We start from the raw sequence: 23,180 nt of genomic DNA, 5'->3' as shown, positions 1-23,180 counted from the left end.
TTAGCTTAAATAAGACATCTTCACAGGAGATAGAATTATACATATTTCTTCTTTATTCCAGGAATAGTAATGTCACCAAGAAATAATTTTCTCATTTTCAATGGCCTGGTGGATTGTCACAATGTCAAATGATAAATGTGGCTTTATTAAAAATGAAATTTATTCACATTTATCAAGCATGTTTGTGTTGGCAAATTTGCTTTTTCAGTTAGTGGGGACTTTCCTCCTTTCAGAATCACATTCCCAAACTGCTAAAGGAGCATATCTGATGATCATGAGGACAGAAGGAAGGGCCTTTCCTTTTGATGCAATCTCTGAGAAGGTTCACACAATTGAACAGCTGGAAGTAAAAAAAAAAAAGTCTTAATTCTCTGAATACATTTCCTGGTAATTTAGAAAAGTTGTGGTTGACCAATCAGGCTTTGTGTCTTCTTTTCCTGCTTTTATTCTTTTCATTTTCTATCATTTCTTTTCAATAATTACTGCCTTGATAGAAAACAGACATTTGGGTCAATTTATATAAGAAAAACATAAGCCTATATTTAAGGGCTTCCAAAGGAACCCAAAAGATCTAATGGCTTTGGCTTTTTTTTTTTTTTTGCAATGCTGGTCAAAACATGAAGCTTAGGAAAATGGTGATATTTTTGTAGGAGTTGTAACCAGTGTGATCACTCAGGATGGATCAAGATATTTGCAGAAGGGACTAAGCTCATAGTAATCCCCCACGGTAAGTAACTTTCTTTTTCCTGTTTTTGCAAAACTGATAGATGCTATTTAGATAAAAACAGTTTAGGGTCACCCTGCTCTGACTGCCACTTTCTCAGCCTCAGCATATGAACAGCAATTTTGCAGCTACTAGTCACTGTATATGGGAACAAAACTACTTTGTAAATGGTTTATTTCCTTCTCTGCTTGTAAAAAGATTGAAATTCTTTTCTTAGAATTGCATACACAAAGAAGGGTAGACTTGGGCTAGAAATTAAAATATGTGGAGTACCATGTCAGTAAACCATTGGTACAGGTCATGTGTTTAAGATACATTTCTTGTAGGCACTATTTTAATTGAGAGACACGTTTATTAATGATCTCTTCCCTATATTTTGAGATAAAACATAGTGCTTCATTTTCTGAATAATTTCATAAATTGTTTGCTTTTTACCTCACCCCTAACAGCCATGCAAATACTTAATTCTTATAGTGAATGAGTAAAGAACATCCCAATGTATGCTACCATTAGTCTTGTTATATTGAGTAAAGATGGACCAGTTTAATGGAATTATCAACTCAATAAACCATTTCAGCTCCACAATCTATGAAAAGAGTTTACATTGTTTTATATCCTTATTTGTTTGTTCATTGTGTCAGCAAACATTTAGAGGAGGCAAGTTTCTGTTCTGAATGCTGGAGATAAAGGAATGAAAAAGACATAGTCCTAACCCTCAAAAAGCTTCTAGTCTAGTGTGTAAGTATTCTAGATTCTAGGTTGATTAGGCCCCATGTTCTTTCACCTGTGGTTATCAGAGATGCAGAAGGTCTTGGGTTCATGAGTTGTTTCCTTTCTTAATTTATGTAGCAATTATTGCTTATAAAATACATATGTTGTGTTTTGTGGAAGAATTTAATAAAATGGCCTCAAACCATATCATTAAAGAGAATACTATTAGCCAGTATTTACTGAAGGCCAGACACCATGATAAATAGTTTTATTGCCTTATCTAATTCTTCAGTAGCCCTGTGCAGGGATCATCTTATTCCCATTTCATAGATAAGAAAACTGACACTCAGAGAATTTTGGTTAATTGCCTCAGGTCATATGACAAGTTTCAATGGCAAAGTTTAGAATTCAGTAGAAACTTGTCTGCTCCAAAGTACATGGTTGGGGCCACTGTATGATACTAGAAATATTGTCATTTTTTTCTGAATGTTTACCCTTCTGACTGTTGAATGGACTCTTTAATTGATTACTTAATTGGTAATAGCTCATAATTTGTGTCACTACAAATTGCATGAAAACCATGCTTCTGCTTTTAATTATGCCACCCCTCTCTCTTCCCAAAAGATCAAGTCATGTTGAATGTGCACTTATTAAATATTTAAAATATGATTATTGTGGCATTTAGATAAAATGCAAAGTCATTTTGACATCATTCCACTCGATCTTCTTTCTATATTGGTATCAAATTTACTAGAAATATTATAACTGGTAAAATAATTAAATCAGTTGTACTAAATTGCACTACTAATTAAATTGCATAACTCAGTGCTGCCTTTCCACTCAGGAAGGGACAGCTGCAGAAATACGGAACTGAACTATAGCATCTGATAAACAGCACAGCAGGTGTAGTAAATGCCCTGGAAACTTCTTACTGTAAGGGTAAGAAGTCCAAAGGAGCAGTCTTTTAGCATTAAATAGCTCAGTAGACGATCATTAAGAATTTACATCTGTAACAACTCATTGGTCTATCAGTGTGAAGTGGATTCTAGAAAGAAGTTACTTTAAAATCAATCCAGATACCCACCTCTTAATCTTGATACATATAAATAACAAATATCTGTAAGACATATTGAAATGTATTTATTAAATACTCTAATATATTATTTCTGTTGTTGTTTCTCTTGAAATATATTTATTAAATACTCTAATATATTATTTCTGTTGTTGTTTCTCTTTGAAAATTTAAGAAATATTAACTCTAAATTATACTCTAGGCAAAAATAAATTACACGTGAAAACTCTTTAAGGCAGGAGAGGTAGAAGATTCAAGAAAAATGGTGAGAAAAGGTAAAAGGACATAACCCAAGGTGTCCAGGCAGAGAGGGGCCAGTTCTTTAGTTCTGGACTGCATTTATGTCTGATGTGCTTTTTATTGAGCTTCATCTTTGTTTAATGTTACAGGGTCAATTTTATATGTTTATGTAACTAATGAAAAATATGTGCACAACTTTATAACAGGTACAAAGGGATGTTTCTATAAAAAGCTTTTCAGTTAGTGGGCAAATGGAGTCAGGGGAATCAAAGTATTTGATCCTGGCACACAGCTCATTGTTACAGGTAAATTTTCCTTAAATTCTTCAGCTAAGATAGGGAGGTGAAGCAGGTAATGCAGATGCTGCCAGCTGGGTCCAGGTGTGGGCTCAGAATTGTTGGGTTCAGTCCCAGTTTCATTGCATATCATGGTGATCTCCAGAGAGGCTAATGACTCCATCCAGATTTTGGGAGGCAATTTTCTCCTGACCTAGCATGAGCAACATTAATAAGGAATTAATTAGTAAGAATAGCTCTGGGAACCTAAATAGTGGAGATATTCAGTCCATTTGGTATATTTATGTTAAAAGGGTTTTAAAGACACTTATATAATTTATTTACTTGATACCAAAAATAACCAAAGGAAAATATTGGAAAAAAATTGCTACAATTGTCATTTGATCAGAGGATAATTAATGTCAAAATATTTAACTGTGTTAAGAATGTCATAAACTGGATTTGTTTTATTCTAAATACAGTCCAGCAAATTTGTTCATTCTTCATTAGCCTTAAAAATGAATCTTATCTGTTTGAATGCAGGAGTACATTTCATAAGCATGTTTTAGCCTACCAGATTCATTCAAATGAAGGTTTTTCAAAGACTTTTCAAAGAACTTTCACAAAGTTAATAAAGCATTGGAAAAAAGAAAGGACATATTTGGCTTTTGTAGTGGTTGTGATCATATGAAATTGAAAAGCAACTTTTTCTGGTCCTCTTTTTTTCCAACTTTTGACATACTCAGTGTAAATTGTGGCAGTCAAATTAAATAATGGTGACAGATATAATTCATGAGGGTCCTGAAAAATGTTTTTAGGGGAGTGTGAGGTAGGGCAACTCACAGACTTTGACTCTGGATCTGTCAATTTCTATAAAATCATTCTTTAGCAAATAAATTTTTATTCAGTGTTTTTTGCTTTATTAAAATTATAAACATGGTACATGCCTATCATGGAAAAATTGGAAAATACAAAAGCTAAGTAAGAAAAAGAAAATATTTTTCTTTTGAGTCTGTTGAAATCTTGCTTCCAGGTATATCCTCTGTTTGGCTCTTGATCTCTTATAAGTGGAACCTAATCAACAATACAAACAAGCAAGCAAAATATAACCAGAGATATTGAAATAAAAAACAAACTGACAGTAACCAGATGGGAAGGGGAGGGTGGAGGGGACAACAGGGTAAAAGGGGGAAGGGTCATCAAGGAATATGTATAAAGGACACATGGACAAAGCCAAAGGGGTGTAAGATTGAGGGTGGGAGGTGGAAATGGGTGGGGCTGGGAGGAGTAGTGGGGGGAACATGGGAACAACTGTACTTGAGCAACAATCAAAAAATATAAAAAATTCTCTACAAGTTTTCGTGAGTATGTGAAGTACAGCATGGGGAATATAGTCAGTAATATTGTAATGCCTATGTATGTTGTCAGGTCGTTACCAGATTTATCAGGGCGATCACTTTGTAGATTATATAAATGTCTAATAACTATGTTGTACACCTGAAACAAATATAAAATTGTATGTAAAATATTTTAAGTTGTTAAAATATTTTGAATATTTTTTAAATGATTAAAAATTTTTAAATAAAATATAAACTAAAATTTAATAGTACACATCACTTGTACTATTTTGATATATTGCTTTCCACTCATTTGACATATGCAACAAGTATCTGAAGTGGATGTTGTGAGGATTAAATGAAATTAAATATGGAAATTACCTACCACAAATGTTGGGGCATGGTCAGTGATAAAATATGTCAGTTCTCCAGAATTCAGATTACCACCAATTGGAGTTCTTTGTGAAATCAGGAGCACAGTTAAATACACTAATTTTATCTAGTCTGCAGGTTGCTTTAGAACAAATGGTCAGTATCTGCAAAATGCTTTCAATTTCTAAGACTAATTGTTACATGCTTCTAAAAATGATTAGAATATGATAAACATTATCTCAAATATAAGGTGATCTCTCATTTTTCAGTAGAAATATTCTAGAAGTAAAAAAGGGGGGTTGCAACTTGCATATATCAATTTATAGTATCATAGTATATTAAAGTAAAACATCCAATTATAACATTTAGTTTCTTAATCAGATTATAGCTATAAAGTTAATAATTATATCATAACTCACTTGGAATATATAATATCAAGTGAGAAATATCAATACAAATTATATCAATACAAATATCAGGTGATTTTTTGCCCTCATATTTCATTAAAAATTTTATTCAGACTCTTCTCATGCATGTAAAACATCTACATTTGAGCAACTTCTAAGTTACTGAGTGTTTTAGAATCCCTTTATAATGATGTCACTGGAAATTTAATCTGAAGAAACAATTACTATTTCAAAATGAGAGAAAATGACTTTTTTTCACTTATTCTGTTATTCTATATAGTATAATGTAAGCATAAACTATAGAGGCTTTAGTCTCTAGTAATATATCAAATCCATGTTGAATTTCTTTATTGTTTATTATCAATCAATGCTAGTTCTACAACTAGTATTGCTTTTAAAATAAATTTTAAAAAATTGATTTAGTTTGATAACTTGTCTAAGTAGTATATTTTTAAATCAGAGCACAATATTGGAAGAACATCTTTCACTATGAGAGGTTGCACAAGAACTGAAATATAAGGCAGCCCCTGCTTTGTGAGGGATAATTCTGGGGAGGAAAGCCTCGCCTTATGTTCTGCTACATTCAGTTTGTTTGAATTCCACACATTTTGCATCTACATCACAGAGCAAGGATTTACAAACATGTCCTTTCGTCCCTCATGTCATCTTTGAGTTAGACCTTATTAAACTATCAACCCCATGGGCAGAAAAAGAAACAAACTACTTGTCATTTATTGAAATTGCCTTTTTCTAAAATCTGTTTGAGAAGACCTAAATCAAAGCTGCAGTCAGACCATGAAATAAGAATAGAAGATCAAAAGTACTACAGAAAGCAGAAGAAAAGAGAACTGTAATTAATTATCTAGCTTAAAGCATGGGGTAAAATTTTACACTCAAAGATAGGAAATTATGTTAGTTTTTTCCACAAATTTTCAAATGTGAACTTAAAAAATGTAGCAAAAACTGTAGTGGAGCACATACTTTTTATTAATTGATAAAATGAAGCATTCTAAATTTTCAGTTATTTTACTATATAATTAGAAAATGATTTCAATGCATGAGTCCATTAGGAGGAAAGTAAAGTGAATACTGTCTTCAATGCCCATCGTATAAAATGGAAGAAATGGTCTTTAATCAAACCCATTTACACTGCCATTGCATCAATGCTACAGGCATTATAGCATTTGATGTCATTCACAGATGGTGATCTTTAGCAGATAACATCAGGCAGGTAACATTTTAGCAGTCTAACAAGACAACAGAAAAATCTGAGGAAAGGTGTCCTGCCATTTCTCTTGTCATTCTGGCTTGAAGGCCACTGCCAGGGGCTTCCAGCTGAACTTTTAGTATGAGCTGGAAAGATGTTAGTTTGAGGCTGAAATTTTTGGTGAAAGCTTGGAATGCAAATAGATTGTGCTGTTTGTTGATTAGGGAAAGAGCTATTTGTTTTGGACAACACAAGTGAAGCAGCTGTGTATACTGACTGCATACTATTAAACTTTAGCCAGTGTTCGCTTTAATTACTGTTAACACTGGAAATGTAGGTAAGACAAGACAAATGATTGTGTGTCAAAAAAGCATGTGAAAGGCATCTTTCCCATGGTGATGGCTTTGAGAATTGCAGGCATATTAGAGCAAAGTGGAATACATTGCCAGGGATTTAGCTACAATTCCAAAGTGATGAATTCCTACTGGTAAGGGCAAAGTTTGGTCCCATGAGATTAAAGAGTTAGATGGAGCATAAAGTCATCACTGGCAAATGACTAATAATTATTATAATCTCTTATTTTCATAGTAATTTTAATCAAATTGCTTTTCAAATCTTGTTTCATTTTGCTCTCAATAGTAGTGATATTGAGTTGATTTACACTCAAATCATTGTTTTCAGAAAAATAAAGCAGCAAAACATTATTTTTATTAGCTCCGTCACAGAACTTGTTATGAGCAAAATGAACCAGAAGCAGAACACTGATCCCTTGATTTGCAAACCATCATAGTTCCACTAGAACTTGAAAAACTCAGAGAAGCTAAATTAGTCTAAAGTTTTTGATACTGGGTGAATCACTGTGGAAATACGATAGAAAACTCTTTGGTGATGGAACAAAACTTGTTGTCACAGGTAGGTATCAGAAGAATGCATTTTTTCAAAATAATAGAGGGAAGACAAGAAACAGTTAAATTGGAATAACAGTAAGAATATTTAAATAACACAGGAATGTGATGGGGCTTAGATGTAGAAATCATAGGAGAGATTGTAAAACAAATCCTAACAGGCACACATAGACAACTTTGTCTAATTATCATAGCTGGGTTTGCTTTTGTGTACATATGGACTTATACAAAATGTTCATGAATAATGTATGGAATTATCATGGAAGGATTTGGCCCAAACCATAGGTCAGTTTTGAGAGTTGACACATTTCCATTTCTGATGGTGCAATGATGTTGTGAAAGAGCCTGGGCTTTGGAGTCAGGGACACATGGAGCTCTGGCTCCACCACTTACTGCTTACATGAACTTGGGCAGTTATTCTGTGGCCTCAATTTCGTAATTCATAAAATGGGATAAGTGTGCATCCAGAGGTTTTGTATGAGAACTGAGATGGTGTGAATGAAGTACTTGCACATAATCCGTTCCTTCAACTGAAATGTAAAGGAGAATTGTATCCAGTATGAAGAGTTGTTTGCATCCAATAACATTGACAGAGCAGAAATTCCTCAGCGAATTCAGCTGTACTTCTAACGACTCATGAAAAAATTAGTCTGGAGGTATTGGTTTATCTTTTCCACCACTGTTCTTACCCTTGGCAAAAAAAAAAAGGTTATTAACGTGTTTGTTTTTAATTTTTATTGCTGGCTTATGTGCTTTAAATCTTAATCTTTTATCTTAAATGATATTATTTCTAACACCATCATTTATTGGTTTCAAATATCATAGTCAATGTTTGAGCTTTATGCTCATATTGATTTTAAAAAGCTTAAAATCATACAGAAAATGGTCACTATGTAAAGTCAATCAAATATAGTTAGAAATTTCACAACTGAAATTCATAAATAAATAAAATAGCTATAACTACTTATTTGATGAAAGATATTGACAAGAAAAAAATGAGGAAAATATTAATATGTAGGTTTGAAATACCATAATTTCTATTGAAAATGCAGTTGACATTAATGTAAAATTTGGTAAATTTAAATAGAATTCTAGCTGCTATGTCTGAATAAATATAAACAACTCAGGCAATTTAACTCGAGTATCTTATTTCATTATACAAATGACTTTATAGAAATGTATTAGAAAGCTTATTTAATTTTTATCTTGTTTCTAATTTATGCATCATAAAAAGGGTTTGACTATAAAAACATTTTTAATGAATTTAAAAAGTGTTTAAACAGGAAACATGCAATGCAATTATCCAGATATAAGTACTAACCATGTATAACCAAGTACACTATTAATACTCAGTTAACTATTGCATGGAGAAAGGTATGAAAGTTCAAGACTCATTTTATCTTGAAAAGAATAACATACAAAGAATCTAGCAAAGGAAAAGGGACAGGCAATGAGAATACTGTGCTACTACACAGAAGTATTACAAGTTTGTCATTTGATTTTCAATTTCTTTAGTATAATGAGTCACAAGTATTACTATGAAGAAAAAAGTTATTTTTAATATATTGACTAGAGACTAAATTGTAATTATAATGTACAATTAATATTATTTACAGAATAAGTTTTTAAAATAAAAGCAAAGTACATGGTTGGAGAAATATACAAAACAAATCTTACTACTATAATCAATAAAATGCTATTACACTAAAAGCAAGATACATAAAATTAAAATAAGTACATTATAACTTAATTATATTTTCAACATGATAAAAGAAAACTCAACATTGTTTGCTTACTGATTTAGTATAAAAATCAGGAGCTTTGCTCCACAGGCAGATATACTGAAGAATTTTTTTGCTTTTCTTCTCAAATGACAAATCCAATTCTTATTTTCTTAAAAAATTACCCATTGAATTGCTGAACTAACTCCAACCTAGCCCAAAGAAAATATAGTAAGGAATTTGTATTTTAATTAGAATCAAATTGGAAAGGGTTCTAATATTTATAATTTCAAACATTAGATTAATAATAAATGTATAAGCAAGTGACATTCCAGGGATCATGGGACATGCCTTTATAAATATATGATGTTTAATTATATATTTTACATTATATTTGCAAAAACTTTAGAACTGTAAGTTTTCACATTGCTCCAATTATGTATGTGTTTTATTTGGCAGAAAAAAATAAAGAAAATGATCGAGCTCTAAAATTACCTCAGGAGCCAGATAAGGTAGATATAAATTTTAGGGGAGACACACAGGGCCAAAATATGGTGTATTTAAAGTATGGTATAATAGTCATGTTTAATCTTCAAGTGAAATTCAAAATAAAACATGCTTTTGGTGAATCTTTTTAGGCCAAATGAAGTTCTGTTAAGGGCATTTACTCCTTAGATTAGTATAAATGTTTCTGAAAATAATCAATAAAAATGTTAATAGCAGTTTTGAAAATATTGCTATTTTGCTTCTAAATTCAAGGAGTCATAAATAATTTGAAGGTGCAGTTTTAAACACTGTCCCAAAAATTTTGGAGTGGTTCAAATGTAAAAATAAGATGTTATATAAAATTAGAAATCAATTAGGAATTCTGTTACTTCAGAGCTGGACATGGGATTCATATTTGAAGCTAAAAGAATAACTTGAAATAGAGTCTCATTAAAATAAGTGATGGTGTATTGTTTAGAAAAAATAAAAAATTTCCTCCAGGCATTTATTTTAATGGAAAAAAGATAATATGTTGCATTCCAGAATTAGTTGAATGGAGAGTGAGTTTCCACAGAGTTGCAGAACTCGAGAATTATGTGGCCAAAGAGAGCTTATGTTACAAAATTCCCGGGGAGAGATAAGTACTTCTTATTTTTTTTATTTTGTTGAACTTATTGGGGAGATACTGGTCAATAAAATTATACAGGTTTCAGGTGTACAATTCTATAATACTTCATCTGTATATTGTATCATACGTTCACCACCCAAACTCAAGTCTCCTTCCATCACCACTAAACCTCCCTTTACCCTCTTCTACCACCCCAACCGCTTTCCCTCTGGCAATCATCATACTGTTTCTGTGTCTGTTTTTTTCCCCTTGCACTTTATAAGTCACTAAACATTCTCATCTAAAGAGAAATAATCTAAGTTTCCTCCAGGTCTTTTCCTTTATTCCTATCATCCACCTCCCATCTGTGATAGTATCAAAGACATTAAAACAAATCAGTAAATTCAGAAATGTTGGAGCTGTTAAAAGTCATACCCCATTTTAGCATGTGGAAAAGGAGCAAAGGTCAAGATGTAATTCACACTGTGCCATTTAATAGCTATGACTTTGGAGGAGTTACATAACCTCTTTTCCCCTCTGAAAATAAGAACAATAATAAATACATTACAATATATCGTGGATGAAAAGCCATTATAAGCACTAATCCAATGGCAGCTTTTCTTCCTTTTACTATATGCCAGATTGTTCCACACCACACAATCCTTTGTATTTCTAATACTTAACTACTTCTTCGCTTCACCCCACAGAGAGAAGCCTTGATTCATCAGATATTGCTCCTAAGCCCATGATTTTTCTTCCTTCAGTTGCTGAAATAAATCTTCATAAGGCTGGGACATATCTTTGTCTCCTTGAGAAATTTTTCCCCGATGTTATTAAGGTATATTGGAAGGAAAAGGATGGCAATGCAATTCTGGCATCCCAGCAGGGAAATACCATGAAGACTAAGGACACATACATGAAATTCAGCTGGCTGACCGTGACTGCAAAATCAATGGATAAAGAACACAAATGTATCGTCAAACATGAGAATAATAAAAGAGGAGTTGATCAAGAGATTCTTTTTCCTTCAATAAATAAAGGTATGTGCATACACATATCATTTCCCAGAACACTTCTGTTCCCAGAGTGACTGTCCCAAGTGTCTGTCAAATATTAATAAAAAAGGTATATCTAAATCTTTCTTAAATGTTGCTACAATTAACAGTAGCAAAATATCCTGTTATTTTACCACAGAATCAAAATATTACAGGCTTTGGAACATGGTAAGGAATTAGATCATTTTACTCCTCTCAGCCTCAGATTTATCATCCAAATATTAAAGTCACATGATGATTTTTTTAAAAGATTTTGTTTATTTATTTTTAGAGAGGGAAGGGAGAGAGAGAGAGAGAGAGAGAGAGAGAGAGAGAGAGAGAGAGAGAGAGAGAGAGAGATCGAGATCAATGTGCAGTTGCTGGGGGCCGTGGCCTGCAACCCAGGCATGTGCCCTGACTAGGAATCGAACCTGCAACACTTTGGTTCTCAGTCCGCACTCAATCCACTGAGCTACGCCAGCCAGGGCACATGATGATTTTTAGGGTTGCTCTGTGGCTTAAATGAAGCAGCATACATGAAAGCACCTAGCAGTTTATCACACAACAACTGCTCAAAAAGAGATTTCACTTAAAAATGTTTTCTTTATTTATTTTTAGAGAGGGAGAGGGAGGGAGAAAGAGAGAGAAAAATCTATGTGTAGTTGCCTGTGGCATGCTCCCTACTGGGGACCTGGCCCACAACCCAAGCATGTGCCCTGAATGGGAATAGAACTAGCAACCTTTCAGCTTGCAGGCTGCCACTCAACCCATTGAGCCACACCAGCCAGAGCAGATTCCACTTTTGATGATCTTACTTGACCAGAAAATAAGAGGAATTATATATCTTTCATGCATTTTATCCTCAGCTACAAAGTCCCAGTCACTTCAGTGCTGCTATACTCAAAGTATAATCAATGAATTGTTAGGCAACAGGTGGTATCCTTCTGAGGGAGTTGAATCAAGCTTCAACAAAAACAGGATACTTGAGCCTTGCAGTTTTTGTGTGGTCCTAGGTTTTTCAGGTTTGTATTACATACACCACAGTAGATAAATTTCATAATTAAAGATTGGGTGAGGCTGATGTGTAGAAACAGATTTCCATCCTGCATAATGAGCACGTAATTCTTGCCACTGGAAACACCCAGGCAGTGCAGTTGTAATGGGAGTCAGGCCAGGGAGCCTGTGATGAATACACTAGGATGAATTACTGTCCTGAGAAGGATGCACACAGTGAAGAGAATATCCTCTTTCCCTAAACATTCAGGGCCACTTGAGACTCAGGCATGTTGTCCCAAAGGAAGGCCTTTGATTCAGATTTCATACATATTTAGACAGTGTGGGCAGAGCGCTGAATGTGCTGTAGCCCCAGCAGTGGTCTGGGAACTAACTCCCTAGACTCAGAACTTAAAGTCTTTTTTTCCTTTTTTTAAAAAATGTATTTTAATTGTTGTTCAAGTACAGTTTTCTGCCTTTTACTCCCACCCAGCCCAGCCCATCCACCCTAGCCCTCCCCATCTCTCTCTCATTTCCACCCCTGTAGTTTTTGTCCATGTGTCCTTTATACTTATTTCTGTAAACCCTTCCTCTTTTCCCCTGAAATTCCCTCCCCTCTCCTCTCTGGTCATTGTCAGCCTGTTCTCTATTTCAGTCTCTTTGGTTATATTTTGTTTGTTTTGCTTTTAGGTTCCTGTTAAAGGTGAGATCATATGGTATTTGTCTTTCACCGCCTGGCTTATTTCGCTTAGCATAATGCTTTCCAGTTCCTAGAACTTAAAGTCCTGTATTAACAAATCAGACCAAAGGCCCCAGAGTGCCCATAGGAAGGAATCAGCTGGTACTGTTCCCAGTGGTTAACAAGGCCTTTTAAGCAGTGGGGAACAAGTCCATAACAAGGTGTGCTAAGACCTCTGTGGTTTACCAGTTGGAATTTCGGAAGTAAACTTTTCCTTCTCAGTCCTGAGTTTCCCCAGTAGTCAAACCGGGTTTGAAACCTGGTCTGGGCTTTCTCCTGGGGCTGTGCTGAAGAGCAAATGAAATTACGTCACCGAAAATACTTCCTTTCAAAAATGTAACATGAATGTATTTATTCACATATAAGTATTTATTTATATTCTTTCCTAAAACTAAAGACTGCCAAAACAGCCCTAATTTTTCTGTTCCTAAAGCTAAGAAACAGAGATCAAATATGCAAAACAAGTATAATATAATCACTGGGCTTAAGTGTTCTATTATGTTTTCATTTTTCTAGTGATCAGGGGTGACTATCTTAAAGGAGAGAAGGTCCAGTTTATAAGGTGTTTACTGGGCACTTAATTTCTGAAACATGGAACAAAGCTAACCCAGGCATTTCTGTTAATATCATTCTATGGAAAATTTCTAATGCTGTTGCTTGGAAGTTTGTTGTTGTTCTTTTTTGACAAAAGCTAAAACCATAACATGGAAGCACAAATCAATGAAGCTATTCTGAAGAGACACAAAACTAATCTGTTCAAGTTTTCAACCAGATTAGGAAAAAATATTAGGTTATACCCACAGATTTTATTATGAAAAATTGATCATTTATTGTTTTTATGTCAAGCAATACATGGTGGTGACATTATTTATTTATCTTTTAATGAATAAAGTCACTCTAAGGAAAATAAGAGAATTTCAAGAAGCAGTAGAGTGAGTTTTTGAAGCTATTTTAACATCTAAATATGATTACACTGACATTTTCAATCTTGGGATTCACCCCAAAGCCTATATACCTCACACCCATTTCTCTAGTGCACACCAAGAAAAGATGTCATGAGCACATAGAATTACATACTGGGATTGTATCCATATGGCCAAGAACACATTTAGTAGAAAAGGATAAACTAAAGCAACCATTGCAACTGTTTTCCTCCAACAGTAGATGAACTTTTAAAGAAATTTTGTCTTTGTATGTACATTTGCCTTTTAAAAAAACATTGTAGATAAATACAACTCTCATCTCAGGTTTTATATATTCAAAAAACTATAAATATGACTTGGTTTATCTTTTTATTCCTGGACAGTATTTCACTGAAATGCTGAGTTCCTGAAATAAAACAGTCATTTACTAAGTATAATTAAGATATCTGGAAGAGATGATGTTTTAGTGTACACTATCTTAGAGTTATGTTGTCTCTATGGATTATTTTCTATTTCTATGGATTGCTGTACAGGGTACTTTCCACATGTTCTCTTCCAATTACTCTCCCACTACCATCCTTTGAATGCTGGCTCTGCCGTCACTGGTATGACTCTCAGCACCTGATTTTCTTGTCTGTAATTTGGAGTCCAAAATATACCTCACTTCAGTGTTACTGAAAGATTAAATGAAATAATACATCTGAAGCATTTAACATACACTATGCCACACAGTAATAATCACTCAACAGACATTAGCCTTCATTAATATTGTTGCCATGTCCACAAAGACCACAGGTCCAGAAAATTATGTGTGTGAGCAGGGTCACTGGGGATACGCATGCTTGGGAAAGGTATGGCTTAGATGGGAAATTTTCTTAAACAAGACTATTTCCAATATGTAAGATTCTGTTATGGATTCTATGATTAAATGAATTCATTTGGGAAGCAACTGTTCATGTCAGCAGTGTGTGCTGAAGACTGTAGAGCAGCTCCTTCTTCTGTTTATTTTTTCCATTCAGCAAGTATTTATTGAACAGCTGCTTTGTGGTGGACACTGTGCTAGGAGCAATGAATGCAGGAGGAAACAGGTAGTCTTGTATAGCACGCTCCTGTTATGATTAAAAAAGAAAGAATGTATCCTTCATGAGCAGCATCTTCATGTGCAGAAACACAATATGTGAATTCAGTTTACTGAATTACATGGAGTCTGAACATCTCTTCCTAGAACGGGAGAACTCATATTTTTAACAGCTCTCTCCTCTCTGTGGGCAGATTCTATATCTATCTATCTATCTATCTATCATCATCTATCATCATCTATCATCTATCTAGCTGTCTGTCTATCCGGATACACACAGACACAAGCTGTCAAGTAATGATTACAAACAAATCATTAATAGTTGCTCTCATTTCTTGTAGAGGTTGCTGCTATTAATCCTAAAGTAGATGATTGTCTGGAAGATAAAAGTGGTAAGTTTCTGCATATATTTGCCTTTATGTAATGCGATCGCATTTTTCCCTCCTGATCAACATAAGTTTTGAACTTCTAGAGCTTAGCATGGCATAATGAGAACGGCTGGATTTTGCAGAATAGACCAAGTGCTATTTTAAGCCAATCCATCCTTTCCTAATAGTCATCTTAACACAATGAATGCTAGCTTTTAGCATGAGATGACGGTGAATTACAGGGTGCCCATGATATGCTCAGGATTATTTCAACACTGACTTTATTCATTTGTATGGCTTTTGTTTCTAATGACTAGGGAACATGTGATATCAAGTTGCTTTTAGATTTTTTTGTCTTTGGTCCTTGCTAGTAGTAATAACCTGAAATTACTGTTTAATTCTCTTAGTACTATGGAGTATAGTCTTACACATTAGATTAAGATTAAGATTAAGATTAAGATTAGTTTGAACAAACAATTTTCCCATTTCACAGATGAGAGCAATGAGATAAAATGACCTCCCTTATACCAAGCCAAGCAGCTAAATCTGTGGTTTTAACCCAGGCCATAGGAATCAAGAGCTCATACACTTACTCAGTTCTCTATTCTTCCTCTGAGAGTCAAGTCACAGAGCAAGAAAGCCCAAAGCCAAGATCCTGAGACACAATGGATGCATGGCAAGGATGGTGGTAGGGGGCAGTGCCTGGCTTCCCAGTGCCATTGACTGGGCTTCAACCCCAGTTCTTTTAATTACTAGTGACATGAATATGAGTACTTACATTTTCTGAAATACTTTCCTCACCTGCCAACCAGGAATAATTACACCAAACCCAGTTATTTTGGGGATACAGTCACATATGTGGAATGTCCAGCATAGGGTATCTCAATTAGCTGGCATAGAATATGTACAATTTTCTGGCCTTTTATCCCTACATGTGTACAAGGAAAGCCCCTAGAAGCATTGGTTCTAGCTCTGCTGAGCTCTCCTCCATTTTCAATATCAAGGGGGCTGTGGACCTCAGTTAACACCTTACCTGGTGAACACAAAGAACTTCTGAGCACATCTGCTCTTGAGGTTCCTTTCAACACCAAGTACTAATGATTCTGGAGTTCTGACACTGTGGAGATAAAACTTGTCAAAGGGAAATTTCCACAGGAAAGGACTTGGCCTTGTGGTTTATTGAGTAGCAGTCAGGCCCACCACACTGTCATCAATTATTTCTTGACATCATGTATTTCTTGCAAAACTTAAAAGATATTAAGTGCAATTACCCTACAGTGTCATAGCCACAATGAGGGATACTCAGGAAAGACAGGTGAGAGAGCTGTGATGTCTTAAAGTTTCAGAGCATTTGGATTAACCACTTTCTTCCCATTAACATAATGTCCTCTGCTAAAACCTGCAGCCACCTGCTGGTGACCACCACCATATGTTCGAGGACCCGATCCTTACTTGGAATCATATTGCATGCACATACAATGACTCAGATGCGTCTAAATCAGCGACCCAATTTTATATTAACTCTTAACCCCTTGATGTCAGGGTATTATTCATTGCCCTTGGAGATACACAATTACAGAGGGACTAAAAATGTGTTCTGTGAAGTCATGTTGTTGAGATTGAAATCTGGATTCTGGCACTTACTAAATGCATAACATCATGCATTTAGTTGCAAGAAGAGATCAGTCAAATCTCTTCTTTCTCTGTCACCCTTTTATTTTTATAATGGGAACTAAAATAATAATTTCATAGGTTACTATAAAAATTATATAAGATTAAAGTTTCTAGTAAAAAGCTCACAGTGTTTGGGATTTGGTTAGTGGTTAATGAACATTAATAACATTAATTACCTTTTACTATTAATTAGAGACAGAGTAGTGGTGAAGAATTGAAAAAAAGTTATTTACCACAAATTATATTTTCTCTTTAGACTCTCTCATTAAAAATGTAATTTTAGTTTTTAATATTTATAGTGCTGTAAGTAACATGGTCTGCAAGCTACATTGTAAGTTGTCTTGTTGCTTTAGGTCGTAGTGGTAGCAGATGTTTGTGTATTTGTGGGTTTGGTGGTGCGGAGGTGTCACCTCAATGTAGGTCATAAACTAAATGATTACAACCCCTCCCATTAATATTTCCTATCCTTTCAAAGAACAGATGGAACTAATCAAATGACTTCTCCTAGATATACTGCGGTTGCAGCTCACCAATACCTCCGCCTACTACACCTACATCCTCCTCCTCCTCAAGAGCCTGGTCTACTTTGCCATCATTTCCTTCTGTCTGTTTAGGAGAACAACAGTCTGTGGTCATGGAAAGAGTTCATAACTGATGGTGGCACAATTTTTCTTTACTTCTTTCCCCTGGACATGTCTGCTGAGGATGTAGCTGGACTTCCTTTCTGGGTTTGGATTATTTCAGTTCACACACACATTTCTATCACATCATTATTGCATAATGTTTTTCAAACCACTGGGCAAAAGATAATTTCTCTCTGTAACAACCAGTTTGTCCATAAATCAGGTGCAGGGCCTAAGGGCACTCTTTAGCACCACGCTTCCCATAATCTCGATCAGCTCCTCTAGCAAACCCACATAATCATGCCTTCTGAGTACAGACAGCACGTAGTTCCTAATCCCATTCCTTAGGGCTCTTTATCCAGGGACCTATCTTGAGGCTTTTCATTTACGCACCCAGAAGCTGTCACTTTGGCTCCTTATATTCTGTATTTGGTTTTCTATAACAGCCACAATAAATTTTTTTCAAAATTCAGAAGTCTGCTTTTGTCTGTTTACTTTAGTTTTATACATCTAATGAAAGTCCCAGATAAGCGAGAACATAGCAAATGAGCTATCAGATTCAGCAATGTCATCGTGGTCAATACTACACTTGTGTTTCCTTCCCTGGGACTGTAGTTAGAATCCTTTCTATGGGCCATGGGTTCCAAGGAGGGGCCAGAGCCAAAGGAAGGTGGCCAGGTTACTTTTCTCTCAAAAGTCACCATATTCATACTCATATTCATTGGTTTGGGAAATTCCAATGGTGACAGTGTAACATCTACCATGATTGCACTCTGTGCTTAGATCTATACCAGCGTTTCACAAGCTTCAGGTTTCCTGATCCTCACAACCACCCAGGAGAACTGCTCTGACACTGGAGAGGCAGTGTGGTGGAGGGTTGGCTCCTCCCCTCCGAACCCAAAGTGCCTGGATTTGAATCTTGGGTCCAGTATTGGTATCTGTGTGAACTCAGACAAACTATTTGAACTGTATGTGACATAACTTTCTCATGTGTAAAATGAAGTCACAGTGCCTGGTCTCGTGGAGTTGTGTGAAATAGATGAGTTAATAATGTTTGGTACATGAAAGTCCTCAACAGCTGCTATTAGTTGCTTGACTTTAGAAAATAATAGATTATGCACACGCACACGCACACACACACACACACACACACACACACACCCTGACAATCATCTTTAATCATATTTCCCTGCAGACAGGTTAGATGTGGATGGAATATGGACTCGGTGATTTTTTGCTACACTCCAGGAAATCCCATTAACCCTCTCAGAGCCCTTGGAGGTAGGTGTAGTTCACAGTTTATAGATCGGAGAGATTATGTTATCTGCTCATGGTCACCATTTTGTAATAGTCATTTGGAGCCAGGTATCTCTAAACTCAGAGCCCACATTTTGTTACCTAGTATCATGTGACTTCTCCTTTACCTGTTTTCAACAGGGAAGGACAAATCATGCACTACTTCTTCTCCAAAGCCAGTGAGACTTTTCTTAGGGACTTGTGGGTGCATCTCTATTTTCTCCTCAACTCTATACTCTGGTAGAACCATAATTGCTCCCTTTATCACCAAAAGTATGTAAATTTTGCCTTATTTTATGTGTGTTTTAGATGTGCAGCTCCTCTTTGTGTTAATGAAATGAACTAAGAGTCTCAGGCAAAGCAAGTCTTTAACAGTGCCACTAGGGGCACTATTCTGACATTCCAGCTCCTCCCTTAGACAGAATGGGTCCAGGGGTCCCAGGAATTGCCTTGTGGATGCCTCTGGTTGTTTCTGGGCTTTTCTGAGGTAGGAGGTGGGTATACCTCCTTTTTGGTCCAGTACTTTTCCATCACAGCAACACTGCCACATGGTGTGGTAGAACACTGGGCCAGAACTTTCACCTCAAGCTCCATACTTAGAGCCTCATTTACTTGGTCTGGCTTGAACTGGCTGTGTCATTTGTTCTTGACCATGTCATATTGCCTATGTTTATCCATCTTTAGAAGAAAGTGTTCAAATTCTAAAGAATTTCAGACTTCTAGCACTATTCAAATTAAATGATCCTAATGAAGTAATAATACAAACACTTACATAGTGCTTACTGGTATAAGTATGTGTTAACCTGTATCTCACAAGAACCCCATGAAACAAGTACAATTATGACTGTTCTATAGATAGGGAAACCGAGGCAAAGGGGGGATAAAGAATGTCCCCATAGTTAGACAATTAATACCAAGTAGGGCTGGGATTTGAACCCAAACAATCGGGCTACAGGGCATCTGCTGATAATTTCTATGTGACTGGTTACTAGAGCAGAAACAGGTCCCTTTAGGTTTGAATTAAGGTAGGAAAATTTCCTTCTTACTAGGCTAAGAGCTGATGAAGAGAACTGACTCTCCCTTTATACAATTTCTCTCCTTATTCATATCCTGTTCAAACAATTACAGGGTTTTAACAAACCTACCACACAATTTTTCATGTTGGGAAGATTTTGAAATGGTGGCTTCCCACCCACCAATCAGACATCTGTTATTAAAGTCCATGCCACTTGGTTGGATAAGAGAAATACCAGAACAATAGGCTGCATCCACAGGTGTGCAAAGGAACAGCTGGTCAAAGATATATACAATTCCATACAAAAATACTATGTCTCTAGACTTTATAGAGCTAGCATACTCCACACACTTCTCAACCATAAAAAAGGCAAAATTCAAGGAAACCATTCTCAAATTTTTCCCATTATGAATTCTCCCCACTGTTTTAGGATTCTTTTCTTCATAAACTCGTAAATATTTTGAGGGCTTTATGTCAGTCAAGGAGGTTACAGTTAAGTAATATTCCATTTTCCCTTTACTCAAAGTCCTGTATAATTGCTAATTAGAAATTCTGAGTAATATCAGATAGCCAGAGATACGATATCAACATGATACAGTTCAGCCAAATACCTATAAACCCAACACTTTCAGAGCCATAAAAACTCACTTGGGTAAGCGCATGGTCTCTGTCAGGCTCTTAGGCTGTGCTCATTTGCTTTCTTTTGTTTTATTTAAACAACAGCCAGTACCTGCAACATAGTGAGCACCAGGAATGCTGCCAGGCAGTTTGCACGCTCTGTGTCCAATGCTCTCACTGTATCACAGTGCAGGTGTCATGCTCCTTTAGCTGATGGGAAGACCAGAGGCTAAAAAATATGCCTGAGGCCAATCACAGGGTAGTGCCAGGGTCCACATGATTCCAGGGCCATCTGACTTCAACTCTGCTGTTTTACCCATTGTACCAATGGCTCTCTTCCTGGAACCTTTAAAAACCACTCAGGCCCAGACTTCTTCATAGACCAGGCATTGGACTTTAAACAGCCTCCTTCAATAATTCTAATATGTAGTCAGGCTTAAGGTCATTAAATGACTGAAAGCTCCTGAGCTCTGGTGCCACTGTCTCTGCTCTCAGGCAGCTAGGAGCCATCACAGGGCCCATCCCACAGGAGAAGATGCTGCATCCTGGAAAGTGTTCTAACCATTGGCCAATCAATTTCATAAGGAAACAGATGGCATGGACTAAGACTTAGGTGTGAAGATGTTCATTCACTATTAGCGCTACTTATAGCAGCCCCAAATTAACCCAGATGCCCCATAAAAAACTAAAACAATAAACAAAAGAATGTCATATGACAGATTACTATGCATCTTCAAAACATGCAGATTAAAGAAATGAAGTGTCAATCAGGAAGTGTTGATAAAAGTAATGTGCATAGAAGAACCCTATTAAAATTGATAGATAATACCTGCACATGGCTCCAAAAACAAAACACTAAAAATGCACTAAGAAATCTTGCTTCAACCTGTCTCTACCTCCCCAACCTCTTACAGGTCACAGTTTTGGTTCGTGGGCATCCTTTTAGTTTTTATTATGCAGGTATGAATGCACGAGGGCTGTCCAGAAAGTATCCATCCATGTAATATGAAAAAGAGACATTGAAGAAGATACAAGAAACATGGCACATAGGACAACGATGTAAAGCAGGCAACTTGGGACCTCACACAGTTCTCCAAATTGCCATCAACTGCCCTGTCATATTTTCTTGAATGTCATTGACAGTCAGAAATCTCTTCCCTTTCAAAGGTGATTTTAGTTTTGGAAAAAGCCATAAGACTGAGGGTGCCCAATCTGGGCTGTAAGTGAGCTGAGTTACCTGGGTGATTTGATGTTTTACCAAAAACTCTGCACAAGATGTGATGCATGAGCGGGCACGTTGTCATGATGAAGCTGCCAATCACCAGTTGCACAGTGCTGAGACCTTCTGAATCATCTGAATAGTTTCCATGGAGGAATGTTCAAGCTTAACACAAAATTTGATGCAAATTTGTTGCTCTACTCACTCAGTTGTTTTGAATGTGATGAACACACAGCACAAATGCTTACTGAACAACGTCTACTGCCCCCACTGATTAATACTGTGAAGTCATCATTGTTCATTCATGTGAATTCCAGTCCACTCTCCTTGGCTGCAAGGTTACATCAGTTTTGCGTAAATCATTCTCCTTATATTAGCAGTGGTTGAATTTTTTCCGGATGGAGCTTGTACACATATAAATACATATGCATGTGTCTAAATTTCTTCCCTTAGTACACAAATGTAGTATGTAGTATACATTATTCTGTACTACTCTTTTTACTTACTCATCTTAGAGCTCTATGTCAGTATATAAGAACACTTAGCTGCATATTTCACTGGTGAATGTACAATACTTGATAAAACCAATTCTTAATGATAAATTATTGACTTATTCCAACCCTGTGCTATTATAAAAAATGTTGAATTAAGTAACAGTGCTCATGTCATTTTGAACACATGCATAGGTCATTTCTACCACAATGTAGGTGAATGCCCAGAGTGTGCTGTCAAATGTCAGGGCTTGATAAATACGACAGGAGAAAAATAGCCTCATCATGGTTTTACTTTGCTTTTCTTTTATAAGTGAGGATAAGCTCTTTTCATATATTAAAGTCTGTCTATATTTCTTCTTCTGTCAACTATTTGTTCATACCCTTTGACCACTTTCTATTAACAATACTAACAATATATGTGTCTGTGCATGTTTATGGGCAAAGACATAAAACAAAATGTTCAATGTATGATAGGTGGGTAAAAAAAGAGATTGTATACATTTTTATTTACTCTAATGAATCCTTTAAAAGTAAAAATTTATACATTAGAATTAAAACAATGTCTGATTTAAAATGGGAAAGAATTTGTTTCATTACAATCAGCTTCAGGTTCTGTGAAATAGGTTCTTTTGGAAACCCAGTAAAGGTTCTCATTCAAAATCAAAATAAGACCTGACACAAGGAAGATTAAATTTACTTAGATCTACTCCTTAACTCTCATTAATTTGATCAAGACCCCTTTAGGCCAAATGCTTGGTCCTCTACATAAAGCAAAGATTTTCAAGTGGTGTGCCACAGGAATTTTTAAAACATGCAATACCTGACTGTTTAGTTAGGGGCACTGAGCTCTTTCCCTCGGATTGTCAAAAAGAAAACAAGACAACAGCCAACAAAACTATAGCCCTCTAAAGTGAATGCTCTGTCTTGAACCATAACTATATAGGTCATATAACAGACTTGCTTCACATTGTTCACATCACACAGTAAGGTTGTATCTGATTCGTTAAGTTGTGGTACCAGAAATCTTCATCTAAGTCACTTC

The 23,180-nt window shown here is 35.7% G+C and overlaps 1 protein-coding gene and 1 gene segment (V, D, J or C); one reads left to right on the top strand and one right to left on the bottom strand.

Annotated features, from left to right (window-relative positions):
- Positions 1–23,180, bottom strand: part of STARD3NL (STARD3 N-terminal like) — a 182,603-nt gene that overhangs the window by 85,949 nt on the left and 73,474 nt on the right. The gene's annotated exons all lie outside the window — the stretch shown is intronic.
- LOC123811073 lies at positions 430–17,968 on the top strand. The segment is given in 4 exon segments: positions 430–727; positions 10,772–11,104; positions 15,173–15,223; positions 17,382–17,968. Coding segments are annotated over 3 exon segments (489 nt in total).

Source organism: Phyllostomus hastatus, unplaced genomic scaffold (assembly GCF_019186645.2).
Source record: "Phyllostomus hastatus isolate PE091 unplaced genomic scaffold, TTU_PhHast_1.1 phas_scaffold_78, whole genome shotgun sequence".
NCBI lineage: Eukaryota > Metazoa > Chordata > Mammalia > Chiroptera > Phyllostomidae > Phyllostomus > Phyllostomus hastatus.
Note: the sequence above shows the minus strand (reverse complement) of the source record. Positions and strands in the feature narration are given on the sequence as shown.